This window comes from Anser brachyrhynchus, assembly GCF_964034855.1.
Source record: "Anser brachyrhynchus genome assembly, chromosome: 5".
In the NCBI taxonomy this organism is placed as follows: Eukaryota; Metazoa; Chordata; class Aves; order Anseriformes; family Anatidae; genus Anser; species Anser brachyrhynchus.
In genome coordinates, this window is record NC_137699.1 from 38,528,802 (window position 1) to 38,553,404 (window position 24,603).

Here is a 24,603-nt window from a genome sequence, read left to right on the forward strand (position 1 = left end):
AGCTACTGAAGTTTATCTCGGAGGTCATCATACAGCTTTTACTGCTACAGTAACTGAAGTGCTTTATACTTTTTATTGTGTAACATTCCTATGATGTATGGAAGTGCTACTTTCACTCTACAGAGTGAAAACTGGGGTATAAGAATGAGATATTTAAAGGCATTTCATACCTAAAGGTGCAGACAAACATTTACTGCAGTTTTGAGAAGCACCTAAGTTGCTCTGGAAAGAGTCTTTAGATACCAAACTGCATAACAGAAAGTGGTCTAAGGTGACTTGCCAAATCTTACACACCTCCATGGTGATGCAGGGAGCCAAATGCAGACCTGCTGAGTTCTTTTATTACTAACATATCTGATAGCATGAAAACAGTAAAGAGGAAAGCAGAAAAATAAATAGGGAAAGATTTTCTTGCTTTGGTTGGGCTATTTCAGTACCCTGCCTCTGTTTATAGGTGCATTTTTAATTTTAGTGGAGAGTGACCACCTGTAAGAAAAGGCATTCTTCACCTCTTCAGTCAAAAAGAGGCTCACAGTGTCCAGTCTCTAAGGCTTCTTCCTCTGCCAGGATTCCTTTGTAAAACCAATAACGCTATATTTGACAATTATATCACTACTGCCACAGTTACGTCACTACCGCCTAGTCTGGTATTATTTTCATTACCCTGACCTCCTCAGCTCCTGCCTACTTGCTTGTTTCTTCTCTCTCTTACATCATGCTTTTTAGAATATGGTTCCCTTGACGCAGGGATTATTCTTGAAACAATGAGCATGAGTAAATACAGCCCTAATGCAAACGGGCTAGTAATAACAACCGAGTGTGTTACTGTATAAGTATTATTTGTATTATAATAATAATTCTCCTGTTAAAAATGAGTTAGAATAGAAACAGTTGTATCTCACTCCATTTCAAACTACTTTCAGTAATAAAAATGTACAGTAGGAAAAAATTCAGTGCATAAAGTTAAGGAAAAAACAGTGGAAGATAAACCTAATAAAACAGTTGTATTGAGTGACTTCAGTTGCACACAGAGAAGTGGTCAATAATAAGCTAGGACAGGATTTAGACATTTCAAATTCCTGCTTCTTCAAACAAGTTCAAAGAACAAGAAAGGATCCATCCTACAGTACAAATGCTGGTATAAGAAGTGTGATTACAGACGACTAACTCACATAACCAGAATGAAATTAAGTTTGGTATCCACAAGAGAGTAAATATAAAGATTCCTAGAGGGATATGAGACATTAGAAATGAAAGGAAAAAAGTGCAGTTGAATTAAAGAAAGGAAAAAAATGAAGTAGGAAGATGACAAAAAAGAATGAAGAAAGAAGATGAAGCAAGCAGCTAAAGTCAAAAGAAAGGAGATGAGTAAGCTCAGACTGCATCACGGTTAGTTAATAATAGAGTCTAAACAAGAAGGAAAAAGGCAAGAAAAACATTATACGAGAAGATATTTTTAAAGGCAATTTCATCCATGCATGTTCAAAACAGAACACTTTAGAAAATGGCAATTCAACCAAGTGACAGTTGCAAAAGTGACAGTTAGGCCAAATATAAGGTGGACATTAAAAGAGAGCTAAAAAGGAATTTGAAGAAAAATGAGCCAAAGATTTGAACAATGTTTTGTACAGCCGTCAAAAAAAAGAAAGCTTGAAAGAAGGATAGTAGCCAGAAGGACTATAAGGGAATCAACAGAGCAATTAAAGAAGATAAGGGTATTGCTAACAAGCTAAATCATTCTTTTATATCAATCTTTGCTCAATATGTTGGAAGATACTGATTTCCAATCTGTATTTTAAACTTTCAAATAGAGGGAATAAGCAAAAGGAGCAGGTGCTGAAACACACCCATAAATTCAACAACAGCAATTCACAAAGGTTTGACGGAAAATACATCCAGAAGTTTGCATCGACGTAGTTGGTCTTCTAACAGTGGTATTTGATTCCTCTTTAAATTGGCTACAAACCTACACTATACATGGCTAAGGTTGTCAAGTACTGTACATATTTTTTAAAAAGGTCTGAATAAGAAACCACAGGGTACTGAGTCTGTCATCAATGTCAAGTCTAAAGATGCTAAAGTACACAGCCATCCTGCCATAAAGACTAAAATGGTGGCATATAAGAACAGTTGGAGATTTTGCAGCAGCACAGGAATTAAAAATAGGAAAACCGCGAATGTGCATACTTCTGTTTTTGAGTCTCTGGAACTATTTCACATGGAAACAAAACAAAAACCCACATTCAAGTCCTGGTCTGGATGTGGTAGTTTTGGAGATGTATTTTTCCTTTCATTTCACATCAGAAAAGTGAAGCCATTCTTAAGGTTTTTTTTTTTTTCTTTTTTTAAGGAGGAAGGCAGTATCATGTAGATAATAATCCAATTATAACAGCATTTATCTGAAAGGCAGGAAAGTTTCATCTTCTGAGTTTGGACGAGGCACTTACATCCTAATAGGGCAACTCTGGCTCAATCTCTTGTTCTCTGGTTTATTAAGAATTTCCACCACACAGAAGCCTTTTGCTCAGGGAGACATTAGTTGACATTCACATATTTTACTGAGAAATTTCTCATTTCCATGTTTTGGAAGAAAGAGGGAAAAGCAAAATATAATGAGGTGCACCTTTTTTATTTTTTTTCCCCCGGCAAGAGCTCAGGCAATACATAACTCTCACAAATGTGGTTTCTTCAACCTGCTAATATTAAATCCATTACCTTTTCTCTGCTCTTCTCTGTTTGTGCAAAGCCATTGCTAATGGCTAATGATGAGATACTCATCAGAAGCATGACTGCTCTTAATTAAACCTTGCCCCATGTTCTCAGAAATACTGCTGGGAACAGAGGAGGTGGAAACCCCCTGTGGAAGACAAAATACAACTTACAAACTCTCAAAGAATAATGCTCCAAGTCTAAAATGTGTTAATGCAGCACAAAGATACATTCACTGTAGTGTTTTCCTGATGGGGAACATTTTCACTCCTTGTACAAAAAAATAAATAAATAAAAAAATCAGGAGAGAAGAACAGTTCAACACATGAAAATACATGTGTAAGAGATATACATGCTGTGTTACGGTCATAGCTGTGTATTCACTTACATGCTGGATATGAACATTCTAGTCATCTTGCTTCTTTTCTTATGACAGAAGCATTTCTAAAACAAGATGGTGGTGTCTTTGCATTGCAGGACAATCTGAGTCAAAAGCTGATGAATAAAGTGTTAGAAGACAAACTGCACTGAGAAAGGGCCTTTTGACCGGAGCACCCGCAGTAGACACAACAACCCATCTTCGTCAGGATGCTTGCTAACATACTTTCTGCAGCTCCATCCAGGTAAGTGTTTAAAAAATTACTGTGTTGACTCAGAATTTCCATTTCATCCCCCACAGATGAGATTTCCCTGTAAAATTATAGGGCCTGGAGCCTGGAACTTCGATAATGTAATAATTCAGTTCAGTATTAGCAAACGTATAGTTCAATATACCACTGCCCTGTAGGCCTGGGAGATTACAGGCTTTCCAGTGAGAATGAAGAGCACTTTGCTTCTAGCCTTCAAAGTGCTGAAATACAAGATCTAAAAATCACAACACTAGTATATAAAAATGCTATTTCAGGTCATTGACAGAAGTGAGTAATGCTTTATTAGTTAAACTTTTGTCACTGTACAGAGCAAGAGTCACTTACATAGTTAGCTCCTTAGGGGAGCATTTTTCCTGTTGTCTAGATTAGTGTAGTCCTTGGTGATCAACAGCACTCTAAAATACTAACAAATAATTCTCCAGAAATAAAACATTATCACAGGAGTTTTATAAAATATGTAATCTTACTGCTATTAAGCTTTTAAAATCTTTTTAAGATAGTCTAAAAACATGGTAGTATAATGTATGTACTATAAACAGGCAAGTGATATTACTCATACTTCTAACAGTGTATGTATTTACCTACAGAAAAGAGGATGTGTACACACATAACTTTATCGGGATGTAATGCTACACAGTCTTACTAGCACAAGTCCGGAAGCAATGCTTCTGCAATACTGCATGTAGATTAGTAATTAGAAAATTCTGCCACTACATTACAATGGTCCTAAACTTCACCTGCTTGCATAGAGGCAGCTTGTGGGTCCACATGGTATTTTTTATGATTTCTGGTTCAAAACCAACTTGGATGTTTCTGCACTGACACAGATTATGTCCAGAAAAATGAATCCCTGTAACCAGAAAACAGACCTGCCTGCCTCAGGCTGCAGATTCTCACTAGCGCTGTGCACTGTTTCAGTAGGAAAGTAATAGTAATGCTAGGGTTTGAGGATATTAAAAAACAAAAAGATGAAGAGGAACTACTTAAGATGTGTTTGTGATGACAGAGGTCTTATCTGTAGTACCTATTTCATTTCTGGGGGGAAGATCCTCATCTTCATGACTGGGATACCTCTCCTTCCGGTCAAGCAGAAGAAAATAAATCATTTTCTCTTGGTTTTCTCTGAAAAAAAATGAAAATATCTTTAAATTTGAAGATAAAAAAGCAACAATGTGTAAATAAACCTTTCTCATCAAACAAATAGTTACAGTTATTCTAAATAAGCTGGAAATGCCTGCCAACTAGATATATAACCCACAAAGCTTTTGAGAACCTTGCTGTCTCCAACAAGCAGCTTGTGAGAGAAGGAAATACGATTCCCACATTACGCATCTGGAACAGAGCCACAGGATAGATGAGGTAACACATCCACAAGAAGCTGGAGAGTGGCACAAGACATATTTCCTGAGCCTCTGTGTGCTCTTTCCACCACGTGTCCCTGGTAACACCTCAGGAAACACAGCAGCTCTCAGGCATAAGTTTGAAATAAGTAACAATTTGCCCACAAAGGCATATCCAACACAAATAGCAGCACCAACACCTCCCCGTCTGGACTGCAAGACCCATCTTTTTGTGAAATGACCATGCCTAGCAGCAAGGGAAGAGACAACAATATTCCTCCGCTGACACCAAGTGTTAGGAAAGTTCAGTGACCCCTTGCTCCCTCCCAGAACATCACTGGCTGCTGAGCAGCTAGAGAGTGAGACGTTGCTACAAGTCCCTCATAGCAAGAGACACAGTAAAATGATTTCCACCTTTCCCCAGGTCTGTAAGCATCCCAGCCCCTGGACACCCAACTGATATTAAGACTGAGCAAGTGCTTACTCTTCTGACAACAAGTCCTGTAAGAGTTTATTTCGGTCACGGAAGCAGCCTAACGAGTGCATGCTATCTAACACGTCTGGATCGATATCCTCCAAGGAAGGGAGAGAACGAATCTGCACCTTTCGAGGGATTGGTTGCTCTGGTTCTGGCTCATTCTTACCACCTCTGCAGAGGAAAGAAGATTAGAGAGACAAAGGGGGCAGGGAAAGAAGGAGAGAAAAGAAACATGAGTCACAAATGAACCTGTACTCTGAAACACAGCCTGCAGCAACATATGGAAATAGCTTGTTAAATCCCCACTGAGAGACCAGATCTCGCAACCAGACAGATATTCTCTTCAGAAGACACCACCATGAAGGCTGAGAATGACCAGCACCTTGTGGATTTGGGTCTTTAATGAGAAATGTCTGTGTTCAGTCAGAAAAGCAGTAGGAACTTCACTTACCAGTGCCCTCATAATGTAAGCAGCTGTTCAGCATCCTAATGCCAAACATTTCTACAACACTACGTGGTTTTAGAGATGCTGTCTCATCAGCAGGCCAGACTCAGGCTGTCGGGCTGGGAAGCGCAAGCTGAACGATTCCCCCTCAAACAACGAGCTGTGAGAACAAACCCTCGCTGCGTTTCACCAGCTCTTTACAACCAGCACTGCAACCATTTCGTACTTAGAAACTTCCAAGGTGATTTAAGAGATCTCACTGTTGAGGTATATATTTAACACACTTTAGAGGATTTTTTTTAGGAAACCAGTTTGTTTATTTATATTCCTAAATAAAACTCTGCTTCTCTTCAGAAATGCAAATTTGAAACTTCTGGCCCAAGCATGATGCCTGAGGTCAGTGGCAAACCTAGGAACATACATTAGTGGTAGAGCATATTACTCTTTGAAAGTAGTTAACACAGGTTTCCTGCACGATCCTCTCACTCTGTTGACTGGACTCAGGAAATGCAGATTATTTGTTGCAGTTAAAAGCCCTTATTGTAAGAAACATGTCAAGATGTCATGACATCTGTAACAGACCAAATGCTACATATTGCAGGCACCCTGGATAACCTTTGCTTTTGTTTAGCTGGGAAAGGAGCAACCTAGGTCAACTCTATCCACCTAAAGAGGTGGGTTTGGTGGTGGTGGTGTTTTGGTTGGAGAAACTGTCTATCCGGGCCCTTCGCTATTTCTCAGTGGATGCTCTGTGTGACCTTGAGGCTTTCAAATTCTTCAGGTGAGGTCTTCCCTTTCCTTTATGTGATGTCAATGTGTGACTATCGGGTCCAGGCTGCATTTGTTGTTTATGGGGCTGATGCCTCCTTGGAGTCTCACAGAAGTCTCTATGTCTTGTGCAATGACAACATGGTCCTGAATCTAATGGCTAAATTTGGAAATCTTGTCCAACTAAAGAAATATCTTACTCCATGAGTGCCCTGTCTTTAGGAGGTAGCTACTCTTAAAGCTGGTTATTAGTCAAAGTGTGTCAAGATTTAGCTCCCAGCAGGTAATAAGCAAAGACTAGACCATAACCTTGGCTATTAAAGCCACTGATGATATTGTCATTAAGATAAATTCTTGCAGGATGGACCTTCGGACAGCAGCTGAGATTTTGTTTTTTAATGATCTGGAGTTCATTTTTAGAAGGAACAGACTTCATTAATAATTTATTACATTAAAAACAGAGGTCCTTAAGGTAATTTAAGAGACTAAGAAGAAATTATTGTTTTGGAAAATTCCCAGAAATTTTGGGTTGCCTACTTGTTGCCCTAGCCTACAGCAGAATATCACCTGCAAGCATCTTTTACAGCTATCAGCTTGGGTGCCATTTCTAGAGAGCACAACTTGGTATCTTCTGTGCAGTGAAAAGTGGCTTTTCCTTATGCCCGGCACCTGGTCAGCCTCAGACATAGGCAGGAATATTCATACCTCCTCATCAGGTACCAGAAAAATCTGCAAGAGGTGCCTCATCATTTGGCAATGCATTCAGTGCTTTGGGAAATGAAAATCACCGGTCTGTGCTGTGATTGGCATGCCTGTATTGCCTGTTCCATTCTCAGTCTGGTAGAGAGTGACAAATTTGTTGCATTTCAACCCACATAGACATCAAACAATGTCACCCAATGAATACTGCAAATCACGTATATTTTTTAAAGGCCTGCATGAATGTAATTACTGCTTTTAAACCCTGCCTCTTTTGTGAGGAATGGTGCATACAATGGATGTGATTCCAGAACAGGGCGGACTTTTTCAGTCTCTCCATGAAATTTCCTTGTGAATCTCACTGAGATGCACATTTACATCAGAGCAAAGTGAAGCAGCACTGATACCATTCTTCTTCTGATTTTAGTAAATTTGGTACCTCCACAATTAGGGCAATAATTCAGTGTTACTGAAGTATGCATTTACCGTAATAGCTAAATTTATTTGCCATCTTGCTTTAGTACAAAGAGGTGAAAACATCTGCTGTTTATTTGCTGATTGAAGATAACCTGTGCTTGAAGTAAAAATAAATGAATTAAATTAAAAAGGCTTAAAAAAACTCACTGAATTAATTTGGGTGGGAGAGTAAGAAGAACTGGAGGTTGGTGATGAAAGGTTTCTCCTTGGTTTTTCTTTTTTATAGGCTTGTGAATCATGATTTCAACTTTCAAGACCTCCTTCTCTGTCCGCTGAGACTGCAATTAAACCTTTTCCCCAGTTTTACAAAATCCTGAATATTTATTTGAAGAATTAAGTGAAATGACTTATTGGGTTCTGAGAACAACCTTCAGGTCAGCAACTTATATATGACAAAGAATAAAGATTTAACATGGGACAGTAGTGTTAAGTGAAGTAAGGAGAAAATGAAAGATGTGAGCAAAACAGCTACAGTGTGCAAACACTTGTAACCACTCCTTCTCTGTCAGCATCAGTATTTCCAGGCAAAATGAATGCAAAGAGGCTGTGAAACATTACCAGATGAAAGCAGTAGAGTTTTGGAGGTGGTAAGGTTATTCACAGACTAAATTTAGCCAAAGGAGGTTAACCTCCTTAGGTCAATCCATGGCCAGTAGAGAATGAGAGAGAGAGAGCCTTAAAAATATAGCTTTAAAAAGCTATTTTGAGCAGAAACTTTGTTTTAGGCAATCTGAACAGATTTCTGGAGGAGCCTTTCTCTCTCTTTATTGACTATAGCAGGAGTGTAGGAGGCACTTGCTTTTGCAAAACTCAGCTTATACTTATGAGAATGGCTTCAGATGCCATTTCCGTCAGGCTAAAAACCTGTTCACTGTGCCAGTCATCACAGAATCTGACCTTCATCAAGAAGTGCATGAAAACGTTCTAACGCTTATGTCTGCAAAGAAAAAAATCTTCATATTTAAAATCTAGAATAAAGTCATGAAATAACACCTGCCTAATTGTGCACGTGAGCCGGGGACAATAACCCTCTGAGGCGAAAACTTCCAGGTTAAAATCTTGAGGATGGTTACAGTAATAATAGAAGTGATCAACGACATTTAATTTTATTTCCTATTCCACTTCTGATTAAAGCACAGAGAAACTGAAGTCAGCTGATCTTACTCCATAAAGAAACAAAGGGGATCAGCTGTCCAGTCTTACAGAACCAGAATTTACTTCTGGAATTTCTAGTGCGACTTTACAGGAGGGCTACTTCAGATTTACAATTAGAGATTTTCCCCCTCAATTTCTCTTACATTTATCCATCAGAGCTGAAAAAAAACAAACCTGTAGCAAACAAGACTCAAGTCCTTCTCTGATTTTAAAAGGTGCCATGTCAGCCGGTAACTGTAGAGCGCATGAAAAAGCCACAGGCAGAGTGCTGCCACGATTTCAGGTGAACTAAGAACAAAACATGTTATTCTACAAACTGTTGAATGCCCTTGGGTCCTACTGAAGTCAGTGAAGCCAGCAAGTGAACAGTGCCCATAAGATAGATTTAGAGAAAACAAAACAAATCAAAACAAAGGTGTTTTTTCTTCCTGGTGACAGGCTTAAATATCAGTTCATATCATCCTCAAATATTTCCCAAGAGCAATGAGAGAAGGATTATGAAGGCAGGACTTTTCTTATCACCCACCCAGGGAGTGTGTAGGAACGCTGACCCCCAGAAGCAAGTATCAAAGCATAATTTCCTTATTTAATATCTGCGAAGTATTCTCCTTAGTTTGATTGGGTTATCGTGAGTACAAACAAAAAATGTTATTTACTTAGGTTTCTTTAAATACTATTAGGGCTACACAGAGTGCAAGGTCACTTTTAAAAGCTATCAATCTTCCTTACACCCAAACCACTCAACAGGCATGTACTTTTATCACAGACCTCCTGTTTCACTGTCAAGACTGCTGCTTTTAATCAAGTCACAGAACTACTCTCACATCAACAGGTTACAAGGTCAGAAGCAGCCTCTTAGCTTGCTGTGAAGCAGTAGGGATTATGAGACAGAAAATCTCTTGTTCACAGGTGCTTACTTATCAATATAATAATTTTTGTTTCTACTTGGAAAGCCAAGATGCCAAGAAGGAACAAGCAAAAGCTTTCTTGTCAAGAAGGTATTACAAGGGATTCTCTGGAGCACTTGAAGAGCAAACCAAATACGGCTGTTAGGTTGTGGGTTTTTTCAGTGGTGATGACTTGCAGATATCTTTTTAACACAACAAGTTGGTGGACTAAATGTTTTATTTCAGACAACTGTTAGTCACTGCATACATATTTCCTAGCTTGAATCTATAGAGATGAAATTATACTAGCAGCAGAGGGTAAAAAAACCCAACACATTAGATGCCTTCCCATCCTCTGCCCCTTTCTCCACCTGTGTGAAAGCTGCTTTCAAACTCCAATCTCTCTTGTCATAGATCACGAGAATACCAGCCCCCATAACATGATTAATACTGAATGCATGCAAAAGTGAATTCAAAAAGTGTTACTTACATATACCATATGTGTTTCTGAATATGTTCTAGCTGCAAAGAAAAAGAAAACAAGGAATTAACTCTGTAAAACAAAAAAGGTAACTCCATAAGACATCCTTATTCAAGGCTTGCTTGTAGTGAGGACTAAATCCACTATTCCAGAGCTGGATCTGTGCGAACAACAGGAACTTTTTACTGCATAAAGAGCATGTTCATCCTCACCCACCCCACTGTATATGAGAATATTACTCTGGACAATGGAACAACTCAGGAGCAAATCCCAGGAAAATGTGCAAGGACGAGGCTTCACCGGCAAGTGTTTTGGCCATTTAAGTTCTTCCCTTCCTAAGCCATTCCCCTTGAAAATACAACTGAAGCTAACAAACTGCTCCTATCAGTATGTGCACAATGACTGACAGTTTACAGCAAAAGTTCATTTCTGGTTTTTATTTTGGAAAGAGAGAGAGAACGAAACAGAAACAGGTTGAAATAGACAATGTACATGAACAAAATAAAATGTGGACATGTGACATGATCTTCTGTCAGGACGCATGCTTGATTAGTGTCAGGTTTATCATTAAAATCTGAAGACCAAGTGGAATTAGGTTCTATGTCAAAAAGATACTATTTATTGTTCCAGCAGCTGAACCCCAGACTGCAAATTTATTTTGCTTCCATTTTTTCTGCTTCACATGTGAACATTTTACTATGTAATGAAGGACTGACCAAAGCTCAACAGTGGCTTTGTCCACCCATGGAAGGCATATACCAGCAAATGTTACATGATGACCACAATTCCCATGAGCAGAGGGGAAAAAAATAACATCTTTTTTCCAAGAGAAACCCCAACAGCAGGGAGAACAAACTAACATTATATACTTACAGCAGAACCTTCTAATCCTGTTTTTTTGAAGCATCATCACAATAGAAAAGCACTTTTCATAGATACTCAGGGATTATTCATTACGAGAACAATATTTCTTGTATTTCCCGTTACAAACCGCCTTTGTACGTGCAGAGCAATGTGCACTCTCACTGCACACAAGCTTGTGTTTGTGCAACACGCAACTGAGAGGCAGGGGAGAGCTGGAAAAAAACTCAAGTGCTAACAGCTACACAATGAAATCGCAGGCCCATTAAACTGGTCAGGAAGAACGGAGACAGCTGTCCTGCTCCTATTACTTTCCACTTCAATTCCAGAATCAGAGAGCGAAAAAGAAAAAAAAAAAAAAAGGAATGGACAAACAACAAAATCTCACAGATAGAAAGTAAGTGTTCATCACAGAGAGGAGTGAATCAGAGGCCTCTGTGCTATGGGACAACAGCTCCTTGCCTGAATGTATGGGGTTTACATGGCAAGGTTTTGGTAGCAGGGGGCTGCAGGGGTGCCTTCTGTGAGCAGAGCCCAGCAGCTGCCCCATGTTAGATAAGAGCCAGCTCCACCTGCTCCAAAGGGACCTGCCACTGGCCAGAGCCCAGCCATGAGCAATGTTGTTTGTCCCTCAGTGAGAGCAGATCTAAGAAAGGGAAAAAAACTGCTGCACAACTGCAGCTAGGAGAGAGGGGTGAGAACCAGTCCTGCAGCCCCTGAGGTGAGTGCAGCAGGAGGGCAGGAGGTGCTCCAGGCAGGCAGCAGCAGTTCCCCTGCGGCCTGTGGAGAGGCCCCTGGTGGAGCAGGCTGTCCCCCTGCAGCCCATGGGTCCCAAACGGAGCAGATCTCCACACTGCAGCCCGTGGAGGAGCCCCCGGTGGAGCAGGTGGATGTGGCCTGGAGGAGGCTGCGGCCCATGGAGAGCCCCCGCAGGAGCAGGCCCCGGGCCGGAGCTGCAGCCCGTGGAGAGGAGCCCACGCAGGAGCAGGGGGCCTGGGGGGAGCTGCTGCCCGTGGGGGACCCATGCTGGAGCAGTTTGCTCCTGACGAATAGGCAATAAATTATAGTAATCTCCCTACATTGAGTCTGTTTTGCCTGTGATTATAATTGTTGAGTGATCTCCCTGTCCTCATCTCAACCTTTGAGCCCCCTTTTTTTTTTCCATTTCATCGCATTTTCTCCTGCTTCCCCTTTGAGGAGGGGGAGTGAGAGAACAGTTATGGTGGAGTTCAGCTGCCCAACTGGGTAACACCACACTGGGAAGCCCAGACAATCTCAGATCAGCTCTATATGAGATAATTTTAAAAGTGAGACAGGACTTGTATCAAAAACAAAGAAACAAGGAAAGCTCAGGAAACCATGACAGAAGGTGAAACCTGCATCCTGATGTCACGTTATTTCCAGTCACAGGAACTCTGGTAGTTGGACTGAAGAGACCACAGGGCCACGTGTTTTTTTTTTTTTAATTATTACTGCTCATACTGGCATTGCATTATATGACACAGAACCCCAGTCTGTGGGCCACAGCTCTGCCACAGGGAGCCCCCATCATCACAGCTCCCCCGTATCAGGCAGTCCTTTCACTCCTGCACTACTAAGAGACAGGTGGAGTATTCATGACACACTGCCGTCTCCCCTGAGCAGCTTAATTTAAGGAGATAAGGTACATATCTATGTATGTTCCCCTAACAGACTGGAGATGCAGCTCTCTTCCTCTTGCTCTGTGCAAGCCGAGGTACAGAGCCTATTAGAAGAGTCTGTTTTGTACATCTTCCACAGGACAGGCCTGTAACATTTTTAGTTATCAAGTGCACACTACTATGAGGATCTGCTAAGGACTGTGCCTCCTTTGTTTGGTAAAACCACCCTATGAGATTAACGAATGGTTGAGGTGGGAAGGGACCTCTGGAGGTCATCTGGTCCAACCCTTGCTCAAGCAGGGACACCCAGACATGAGGTCTATCTACCATATCCAGGAGGCTTTTGAAGATCTCCGAGGAGGGAGACTCCACAAGCACTCTTTAGCAACGTGTGCCAGGGCTCTGTCACTGAATAGTAAAGAGCAGCTTCCTGTGTTCAGATGGAACCTCTTGTGTTCCAGTTTGTGCCCACTGTCTCTGGTCCTGGCACTGGGCACCACTGAAAAGAGCCTGAGATGCATATCTACTCTATTTCCTATACACCACATGGAGGATTAGAGACATTAATGATTTCAGACAAGATGCAGATGATGCAGCTAAGCAATGTCCATGTCTCTTTCATGCTTGCTTCTTCTCTTGCATTTTCTGTCTCTCTGGGTCACATTTTTCTTTTGTGCCTGCGATAGGCAGAAAACAGCACTTTGTTCTTTAAGTCAGAGAGGGGGAAGAAAGGAGGGTCACCAGTTCATGTCTTAGTCACGGAACCCTTGGGCTCCTTCGGAGAAGATATGAAAGAGAAATCCCTTCTGTCCATCCTGCTGATCAATCTCCTCCAAGCTAATTATCCCATATAGCGTTTTTCTGAAAGAGAAGTCCCATAGCACCATGATATATATCTGAAGGTGTATGAGAGCTCTCATGTGGGAACAACAATGGCTGCTGTTTACCTACACATCTGCAGTTCCATCCACATCAAAATCATTGCTGTGAAGTACTCAGGGATATCCCAGATACAGAAAGTACTCTACAAAACCAATTTCTATTCTGATTCAAATGTAATTGCATTGAAATGTTATTACAAGTGTACTTGCCGCTGCCAACATCTTCATTGCTTTTTTAAAGGTAATTAATTAATGCTTTGTTGCTTTTCATCTGCATTAAAGTGACAGAAGGGTTATGGGAGGGCGATTGGTTTTGACAAGGAGAAGTCTGTATGCTTTTTACTATGCAGTGCAGGGGAGGGAGATACACAGTGAGAGCTAATCTCACTCCTCCTGCCTTCATTTAAACACAATGTTTAAATGCATTTAAGTGACGAAGGCATTTAACAGCCCTCCCCAGAGGGTTCTTCTTGCTGTTTGCACATGAGTTTGCCAAATTTAATGCCATTTTATGGAAGTTGTTAAAATGCTGCTTCCTAATATCTCCTAGCCTCCGCAGGCAATTGCCTCATGATGCCATCTCTAAAACAACAAAACATGCTCAGATCCATTGCACATGCACAGTCAGAGGACAGACTTCTGCAAACTAAAATGCTGTGATGGAAGGAGAAAGGGAATTCCTTTATCATGGTTTTACTTAAAATACTTCCAATATATATTAACCTTGTATACTGAAGTAGCATTTAGGAGCCACACTCATAGATCCACTGTGATAAAGAGCTGTATAAATTAATCAGAAAAGGAGGTCTCCTCCCCCAAGGAGCTTACGTCTGAATTCTAAGACCGGGAACAACAGATGGAGACAGACAGGCAGATGGAAAACAAGACAGTGCTGTCTACATCCTCAGCACCGATCTCAGCAGAGTGGTTGCCAAGCTAAAAAGTTCTGACCTGATGAAAAACTTTCTCGAAGTCTGTAGATATGGATGAGGGCTTCTGGGCTTGAACTCATGTCAGTTTCCAAACTTCCCTGTCCAGAAAGTGAACAGTCTCAAACCCATCTGTGCACTAAATCAATCTACACTTCAGATCCTTGTTGTTCAGTTAGAAGATCCTCTAGTCTGGGCTTTAAACCTGCTGTATGATGTCAAGATACAGGCTTTTCCTGACCAAAGGATTCAAGCTGAGCACAAACAGCAGTGGTAGAACTATTATCTTTGTCAGTAGTAGCAGCCATACGATAGCAGCCTCTAGGGACCTTGACAAGGGCAAGGCATCACTGTGCTAAGTGCACATTGTAGGAATAGGCCTTTGGCAGCCAAAAGCATACTGCCTAAAATACATCAACTGGACAATTACCTCCATTCTACAGGTGGTGAAGTGAGATAATCTGAATGATGTGATAGGCACCTTACCAAAAGACCTTCTAGAAAAATGAAGGAAGCAAGATAAGTTTTCCCTCAGTTGTTTTTTTAACATTCTTTAGATTCTGTGCTCCAAGCAATAGAGATAACGTCATCATTAGCACGCATTAGACCCCAGGAAAAAAAAAAAGGAACATCAGAGAAGAGATTCTGAAAATTTGGGTAATTTAACTTGGCTAGTATTTCAGACTTAACATCTATGTGGACACTCAATGCAAGTTAAGTCATTTTATTCTGGAATAAAATGTCAGCACTGGGAACAGTAACAGTTTTATCATAATAGCTTATTCTGCAATAACTGATCTGCTCTGATCCAACTTACTACACATACACAGTTTTGACAATGCTCACCCATCTTTAACAGGAGAGTGGACCAAAAGCTCCTTACTCTCCCCTCTTTGCCTTTGTGTTTCTGCAGAAGAAAACATCAGTGGAGAATGCAAATGGATTCTACCACAGGAACTGTAATTCTCCACTGTAAAGATGCTGAATCATTGAAAACATCCAAGGAGAAAACATTCACTTTCCAAAGTGCACATAATCGAAAGGAACTGTATCCTGCAATACTGCAGGCACTGAGAGCACTCATTTTCTTCCATAAACCTTATCTAACTGAAAACTAGTTCACTTTGCCCTCCTGATACTACTTCTACTAGAAAGCTGTCCCAGAACCCCACTGATACAGCTAAAATGCGTTTTCCAATTTCCAGCCTACTTTCACATCAGGCTATTTGACATACATGTGTTTTTGTGACAGTATCTTCCTTTAGTTTAAATAAACCTCTCCTTGGTAATTACCTCTAATGCATATGAGGATGACTAGTGCATCCTCTCTCACACATCACCTGGGTACACTAAGTCGAGCTCTTTTAGACTGTTATTCAGACAAGCTCTCTCCAGTTCTGACCACCTTAGTATTCATCCTTTACACCACTGCCAGTTTGATTTAATCTTTCCTGAATACAGGTGGTCAGAAATACCACGCCCAGAACCTAGGATCTCCTTTTGCAGCCTACTGAAAGAAAAACATGGATTCTTTTACTCAAAGTATGTTTGTACTCAAAGTATGGTAATCAAGCCCAGTAAAGGAGTGTGGTCAGGCACATCCCACTGTCTGTTCTTCAGGTTACATAACACATGGTGAGCATGAAGATTATTCCACTAAGAAATAATGAACTCTTCTTTCCATAAATGAATCATATACACTGAAAAGTAATGCCAATTTCTGAAGGCAGGAAAGGGCCAGCAACAATAATTCCGAGTACTCTCCTCTCCATTAATTGTCTCAAGCTCTACCACTGAAGCCGAATGATGACAGTTGAATGTGAATACTAGTTCTGTTTTTGTTGATCATTTTAACAGATGGACTGGGGAAGGTGTGGGTGTGCTGTGAAATGGCAATTACTGCAGGGAGGGAAATGCAGTTGGAGGAAAAGGAAAAAAAGATATAAATCAAAAAAAAAAGAAGAAACAAAGCAGAGAGAGGAAAGGAAAAATAGAAGAAAAAAATCTAGTGACCTTACATTCACTATATTTTTCTGCTGAATTCACTAGTAAGACACTGAACGAACAATCACTAATGGTAACAACTACATCTGTCCTTATTGTACCCAGGCCACAATTTTGCTCACATCTTTATATAAACATCAAATTGATTCAAGTGAGAAATTTTCCAGGAATAGAGGCTTCCAAATAAACCCATACTTATATCCTTTCTTCAGAGGACGCAGCTGAAACAGAATTCAGATCTCTCCTGGAAATAAATTCCCAGCTCCTGTGCAGTAAACAAAGAGCTCCCTTCTGCCTGGCGCTCTAAGCAACCACAACGCTAACAGCATAGAAAGGGAAGTGTGACAGCAGCAGGGACAGCAAACCAAGACCCTAAAATAATGAAAATAAGACTGCAGCTAGTAACAAAGACCAATCCTTTTTTCCTCTCATCTCTCAGCTCCTAAAGATATTTTATTTCAAATTCTTATTCACAATCTACTGGTTAGTGCTTGTCCATAACTGATCTGTTTTCTTTCTCCCTAAGGAAATAAGACCTTCTTTTTGATCAAGAAAAGGGGGAGATCACTATGGGACCTTGATTTACTTTAACGTTTTTCTCTCTTGTGTGTGTACAGTTTCTGTTGTATCGCATAATTCAAAACCTTCAGGCAATACTAAGAAATTGGATTGTTCTATAACAAAATTAAATCATAACAATTTGAAGAAGATCTAATGTCTGATGATCTGCTCACTGGCATACTCAAGCCATCTGCACTAAGATCTTTCAGAGAAAAATAAGAACATCTCATCTGTTCTGCATCATGCTGGTTTCCGGAGCAAGAGCAGCAATGTATGTATCTGGGAAGCAAAGGCAGTATGCTCGTCATTCAGGGGCTCGTCTACCCACCCCTTGCTGCCTTATTGCCTTGCTCTATCCAGTTTGTGAGGCAGGGAATACTGTTACATTCACCTCATGGAAAGGAAACTGAGGTAGAGAAGGACTTAGTGACTTTCTCAGTCACAAAAAACACCTGTCTCACTTCTCAGAGTACAGCCCTAGCCTCTGGAGAATTCTTCGCATAAAAATACTTGAAAAAATATTTTCTCACTTTCTTTAAAAATATAATGAAAAAGGGCTTTTGAAGTGCCTAACATATGTATTTATTTTTCTATCAGTGCTACTCCCATACTGCAATGTGATGGTTACTGTGTTTGCAGAGGTAAGGATACCTGTAATACCATAAAGAACTTTCTACCTACGTCACCCGTGCATGACCTGGTTTCGTAAGGAACGAAATAAAAGCCTGGCTGCAGCTGCCAGGTACTATTCTTAAGAGAGTTGAGAAGGGAGCTTCAGTTCACTTCTTAGCAGACAGGTGTGTGCATCCCAAAAGCACCATCACAGCTGGTGGAGACTGATGCTGTTAGCAATCTCAGCAGAGAGGCCAAGCACTGATCTGAGAGTTTATTTATAAATATTTTAGCAGACTGAAGAACCAGGAGGAGTTTTAAATTTACATTTCTTTATACATACTCCCACTCAGAATCTGTGAGCTTAGTAAATCTGTATAAAATCATCACCAGAGCCTGACAATAGGATTTACAAGGGCAATGTACCCATAAAGGCAGAAGCCTCCACTGACAAGCAGGCAATCTTGCTTTCCAAAACGATTTTAATTGCTAATTTTTTTTAATTCCCCAAAACATTACCACAGTGTTAATGAAGGATACAATCACTACACAGTGCTCACCCTTGCAGGCTCTCTGTTGTAGTGACGGGATGTATCTGAGATGCAAAGATTCAATGATTCAATGCCAAATGCCAGGAGCTCAGCACTGCAGGTCTAATCGTGCTCAGGACCACAGGGCACGACATGGAATAGCGAACTAGAAGGTACCCACTCTGAATGCTGCCACAGGATAATGCAGAGCACATGCAGGATAGAATACAATGCAGCTGTGTGGCATGAAGCGAGAAGCCACACTTTTGTTAGAAATGTGAAAAAAAACGTACTCTGCTTAATAGCAAAGCTTCAAAGAACTGTCCTAGCAGTTTTGACCTTCAAACAATTACATCACATCCCTGACAAACTGGTGCACCTACCAGGAGAGCCAGACTACCCAGGTGGACTCCAAAATGTGCTAATGGGTCAGTAGCACTGTGTTGACATCATGAAGGAGTTAGTCTAAATGCCCACTGTGGCATATGAGGGAGAATTATGAAGCTAGAGAAGCAACACAAAGGTAATCTGGCCCCATCATTTAAAAGAGAAGGCATCAAACTTCTTCCCCAGACTCCACTAACTCCACTCATCCTTGGTTCAGGAAGAAACACACAGGACTGGCAGCAAATCAACAAGTTTCCTTAATTATACACCCGCAACTGCAACGAAGTGACCAGTGAAGCCTTGGCCACATGGCTTGCAGCAAATGCCTTCCTACCGTGAGACGTTTCGAGGCATCCACTTCAATCATCCCCCGCAAGAGGTTCTGACAGTCCGGAGGGATAAAATGTGGCATGTGGAACACTCCACGTTTCACCTTCTCCAACAGCTGCCTCAAGTTGTCGTCATCGAACGGCAGGGCACCCTGCAGGGATGTGACAGAGTTGGGGATAGGAGAGAGGAGGGCAAGGGAGTTAGTTGGAAAGGGCAAAAGGAGAAAAGCCAAGATAAACATCATGAAAGAAAGGAAAAGAGAAAATCAGCTCATAATGAAGTATTATAATAAGTGAAACAGTCTTTTTATCCACTGAAAATAAATAATTTCTTAGTGCTGCTGTGTTTTCTCCAATGCAGGAAAAAAACTGAGGACACAGTATATATTTTTTTTAACCTTTAATTAGAAAATGACTACCAGTATAAAGCATAATACAAAATATGAAATTGCCTTTCCAGGCAAATTCAGCAAAGATGCATGGATTCACTTAAATTCAGCTCAAGCTTTTGATCTGCTGGTATTCCTCCTGGGCGTACTTTCACTGCAGCAATGTTTATCGTCTCCTTATTTTTAATCTTCCCGAGACACATTTATTGCAGACATTGGAAAGGAGGTGAACAGCATTTGAGAGACTTTCAGCAAAGAACATCCTCTTTCTGACGGAGCAGTGGAATGACACAGCTGAAAGAAACCCTAACCAACTTTAGCCTTTTGGAAGCAGCAGACGTTCTCCCTGGTTAATACACTTCATGCAGTTCCCATGCTGTGGTCAGGTCATCAGTTCCTATTGCTTCCCTACTGTAGCTCACTTACATGAATGGCTTGAGTTTTTTTAGCTGGAATTACATTTTGAATAGATCATCAGCTTGTCACAAAAAGCAGCAAAAGGCCTATCCTTGCTGCAAGGACAAAAAGGAAAAAAGAAGTTGAAATCTTTAGGATAACTCCACCGACTGAAGCCAATATCCTCTTATAGCAAGTCTGCACCTTCCTGGATGTTCTCACTTCCCTCTTTCACTGACTAATTCTGGTAGGTGCTGAGCTTCTTCGATTTCCAGGAAGGTTTGTAGGAAGTTGCAAGCTGTCAGCTGCTGTGATAATGAAGCTTTCAGTTGTCAGTGCTGGCACTGCTCTTACTACAGCGAGTATTGCATCTGTATAAGGAGGCCTGTGTCTGGTTTAGTGAGACCAACAGCTCCATTTACAGAAGCCTCAGAAAGCCCACCTGACGGCAACAGCTACTGGGCACTATTTACTTTTGTTTGTTCATTCAAGCAGCCATGAAGAAAGAGCCTCCCTGTCTTCTGCAACCAACCTCCTGAGTTACCTGCTTTTCTCCTAACCATTCCAGACTCACAGGAAAATCAATTCTGATAGTTCAGTACTTTGGCTAACACAATTTAATCCACGATGAAGACAGCAAGGCTGCTTTGTGGCATTTCCTGAAGGTAACAACTACAGCTCTTTTATTACTACCACCTGCTATTACAGCTTGAGACTTTTTGCAGGGTTTCTCCTGACATAATTAACTGGAGAGCTCTGCACTCTCTGTCAATAATAGACTTATTTCAGTCGTTTTGCAGGCTCATGTATATATGTAGGAACAGATGAAGATGCTTCCCAGCAACAGACAGACACCAAATCTTGACAGAGAATCCACCTGAAAAGGAAAAGGCCACTCCCACAAGTCCTAGCCATCTTGCCACCTTCTCTTGTCTTTTCTTACAAACTCAGTAAGTCATATTAAGAGCTCATTTTATACCTCTGCTTTGTCACCCATGCAAATAGTTGCTCAAGAGCAAGAGATGAACAGGGGATACTTAGTGAGACAGTTAAAACTCTTCCCTTGCAACATCACGTTAATAAATTTTAAAATTAGAAATATCAGAAAATTTTAATAACCAAAAAAGAAAAAAGAACAAAATTTGTTAAGGTGAATTAAAGCATCATACTGAGATTATTTCACGATATCTTGATTCTAACTATTTTTAAAAATTATCAGTATAATTTCTGAAACAAAAATCCTTTCTAATTTTCAAGTATTTTAAGCCAAAATTATGAACAGAATCTAACCCTGGCAGAAATTTTTATTTTCACTGAACAAATGCTTTTGTCAAAATAAAACATTTAAGTGAAGAATTAGTAACTAGGTTTACTAATAATCATAAAAGGACATCAAAATTTGGCTTCAGGGTTGTTATTTTTGTAATTGTAGATGATCGTTCCCACTATTACAAAAAAACTAATGCACATTAAATCTATTCTCACATATACTATTAATTCTGCATGTAGTAATGTCATACTTACATGAACTTATATCTGTATTTTCCTACACTTAACCATGGAAATTGATAACATGCCAAGCCTATCTGCTTTCAGCTGGACATCCAATTATTGTATGTTTGGGAGTGTTACATTACACTGCAAATCAGAATAAATTCTGCAGAGAATTGAAACTTTGATCGAAAGACGGCTAAGTTACAAGATACTACATTTTGAATACTAAGGAAAGTATTACATCTGAGCCAGATGGGAACTAATTTAAATGTTGTACTACTGGCTTAGTTTTATATTCTCAAGTGAACCAAATAAAAACTTAGCTCAATACTTGCATGAAACAAAATTGTTGCACTTAAATCTTCTCTTGACAAAGGACTGCAGTTAATGTATGCATATACCTACTGAAATGCATATATACATACAGCAGAAAAAAACAAATGCTTCCCAAACCCAGCCATGTTTTAATCCTGTGAAGGGCAACTTATTTGACATTCTCTGTGTCCTGGAGTTGTAACCCTGTGCATTCTTTTGGGTAAAAAAAAATCAGTGTGCTTTGAATGGGGCTTTTCAAAGGGCTGCAATATTACAACACAGCAAAGAACATTTATGGAGGCAAGACTTCAGCACTTGTCTATGCTCTCCCGTGCAGAGCAGCCGCATTTCAAAGAAGCAGTGAAATATTCTTCATGCTTTTCCTTTGGGACTGATGTAGAACTAAGAGGAAAGGATGCAACCGAGAGATACAAAAATAGGGGAACTAAAAAAAACGACAATCTGTACATGATGTCAATAGAATCACCATTAAATACAGCAGCATTTTGGGATTTTTCTTTTCTTTTTAAAGGATAGAGCAAGGAAGATGACTCACCACTAGCAACGCAAATAAAATGACTCCACAGCTCCAGACGTCTGCTTTCCTTCCATCGTATTTTTCTCCCTGCACAGCAACGACACAGGTTCAAAAGAGTGCTCACTAGTAAATGAATTAATTACCCTTGAAGAACACGAGAGAGGAGAATGGGAAATCCCACATTTTGGTTCAGCCACCTGCTTCCCAAGGTGGCCTTCCCAACTAGAAGGCCACAGCACAGCCCATTAATTGAATTTTATGAACATCAGTTTACAGTCTTATTTGGGTTCTGCAAGAACAGGGTCAGAAGTGGGGAGCAAGGCAGGAATGGCTGATGACTGGAACAATTTTAGAACTGGCACTTAAACAGAGTCAGAGGTGCATTAAAGACATCAAGAAGGTGTTCTCTTCCTTGGTTCTTCAGGGAGCTCATCACCAGTCACATTATTTGTGAACTCAGGTATTGGTTGGACAGTGTCCTCTGTACACTTCTTGTTTGGCTTTATATTAATGATATGCTCCAAAAGGGTGATAGGCTTCTTTCCTGAGACCTCTCTAGTTCTGGATTCAGCTCCCCAGCATAAGAAGGACATGGACCTGTTGGAGTGAGTCCAGAGGAGGCCACAAGGATCCTCAGAGGGCTGGAGTACCTCTCCTATGGAGACAGGCTGAGGGAGCTGGGGTTGTTCAGCGTGGAGGAGAAAAGGCTCCGGGGAGGCCTTATAGCATCCTTCCAGTGCCTACAGGGGGCTACAGGGTGAATCTTGCCCACTGAAATCTGGGGTACTTATTTTAAAAGGACAAAGGAAGAGTAGGGGGAAAGGATAGTTTATATCACATAAAAGAAACCAACATCACTGACAGCCAACCCCAGTTCTTCTGCTGAAATGATAGCTACATCAGGGAAGGCAGAACATAGGGGACTGCACTCCTTGGGTGGAAAGATCAAGTTAACTGAGGCTACTGCTTTTCTGTCTGAACACATGGCACAAAGGGTACTGTGAGAACAACATGGGATCATTTCCCTCCCACGGTTGATGTGGCTTGATTCAGAGCTGAGCCAAACAACCACAACCACAGTTACATTTGCTGTCTCCCTTCCCATGCTGTCTGCTGTGGACAGATTTCTTGTAGGGAGGGTCTATCAGCACATACGCAATGAGTGACACTTTAAAATACAGGTACACTGATTTTAATCATCTTACCCGGATAACTTCAGGGCAGGCATAATGTGGTGATCTGAAACACAAAATACAGTTGAATGAGCATGCAACAGTCTGGTATTTATGAATTATTTGCATTTCCATTTTGCTTAACAATTTTTGCTTTAACAATTTTGCTTTGGATTGGCTTGCTTATACAGAAAGCAAGTGTGCAAAGCCAGCACTTTCTTTCCTTACCTTAATGAGAATACCTTTGTAAGACAAACTCTGAAAACGGTCAGCTAGCATAATGCAAAATTCTGTGGCCCTACTACGAATTTCTTAAAAGCTAGAAAGGAAGAGAAGACCAGGCATATTCTGCGATTATACAAAATTCCAGCCTTCTAACCATGTGCTTTTACTTGACCATGTATCTAACTAGAAGGAAGACATGCATTGGAAAGCCTTTTAGGAAAACAAACAAACAAACAAACATAACAATGTTTTCAGAACAAACACATGCATCCCCAAACATTTTCTTGCATTTCTTCTGCTAAGACTGCTCTCAATTACTCCAGCGGTCATTACAGCTGCCAATACATGGTTTCAACATGCATTTTTTTTCCTTAAAAAAAAAAAAAAAACACAACCAAAACCACCAAACAACAATAAAAAGGATAGACAGCAGTACTATTACCTAGTGAGTTAATATATTCTTGTTGCATCCTTCTACACATATATCTCTGCCTTGATTCCTGGCTGAGAATAGTTAATTACTTCAACTTGCCAGGTAATCATTTTAATTCCTAAAGATTATAGCCAGGGCTATTTATTTTTATAGCCTTCATTAAAGTAACTTGACAAGAAAAAGGGATGCAAACTGCCTGAGACCTGCGTGCCAATCTCACTATTGTTTATACTGACACCTCCCAGCAGTCCCTGAGCCTGTCTTCATTTGTGCATTTGTTTCTTGTGACAAACACAACCATGGCTGGGCAATACCTGTCTCACAAAGTAATGAGCAAAACAGAAGCACAGCTCTGTGAACCTTATCATAGGTTCACCTTCTATGGTTCTATGATTAGCATAAGCCTGCTTCAACAGGGCAGCAAACAGGGGGTAGGATGGGAGGTGTAAGGAAGGTGGTAATGTGATATAAACTTGAACAAAAATATTGTGGCAAAGAGAGTTATAGGAACAGAACCCATAGCACAGCATCCTTCAGCACAATACTGTTTAGGTGGACATGCCACCTGGGGTGTGCTGGATGAATCATTATCTCAATTTGCAAAGTGCTTCTGAGTTTTTATTTGTATACTGATGACTCCAACAAAGACATATTTCAGAATCCTTAATTACAAATGCTGCAGGATACAACCATCTTGACAGCTTTCTGTGCAAACACCCTTGAAAAGAAAAATGTAGGTGTTGTGAAGACCCCAAGATGGGTAGGTGCCCATTTATGAGTCTCTCTAACAAATGCGCTTAAAGCATTTTACTTCCCTG

General features: G+C 40.5%; 1 protein-coding gene across 6 annotated transcripts in view; it reads right to left on the bottom strand.

Annotated features, from left to right (window-relative positions):
• The window catches only part of BRSK2 (BR serine/threonine kinase 2), a 308,252-nt gene that overhangs the window by 53,654 nt on the left and 229,995 nt on the right, over nucleotides 1-24,603 (bottom strand). For all 6 annotated transcript variants that reach the window (XM_080596108.1, XM_080596112.1, XM_080596110.1 and 3 more), the window contains 6 exons: nucleotides 23,161-23,194; nucleotides 21,974-22,042; nucleotides 18,829-18,975; nucleotides 10,099-10,130; nucleotides 5,184-5,348; nucleotides 4,384-4,481 (listed from right to left, as the gene is read on the bottom strand). In XM_080596108.1, the coding sequence (XP_080452234.1) occupies nucleotides 4,384-4,481; nucleotides 5,184-5,348; nucleotides 10,099-10,130; nucleotides 18,829-18,975; nucleotides 21,974-22,042; nucleotides 23,161-23,194 (545 nt within the window). The remainder of the gene's footprint in view (nucleotides 1-4,383; nucleotides 4,482-5,183; nucleotides 5,349-10,098; nucleotides 10,131-18,828; nucleotides 18,976-21,973; nucleotides 22,043-23,160; nucleotides 23,195-24,603) is intronic.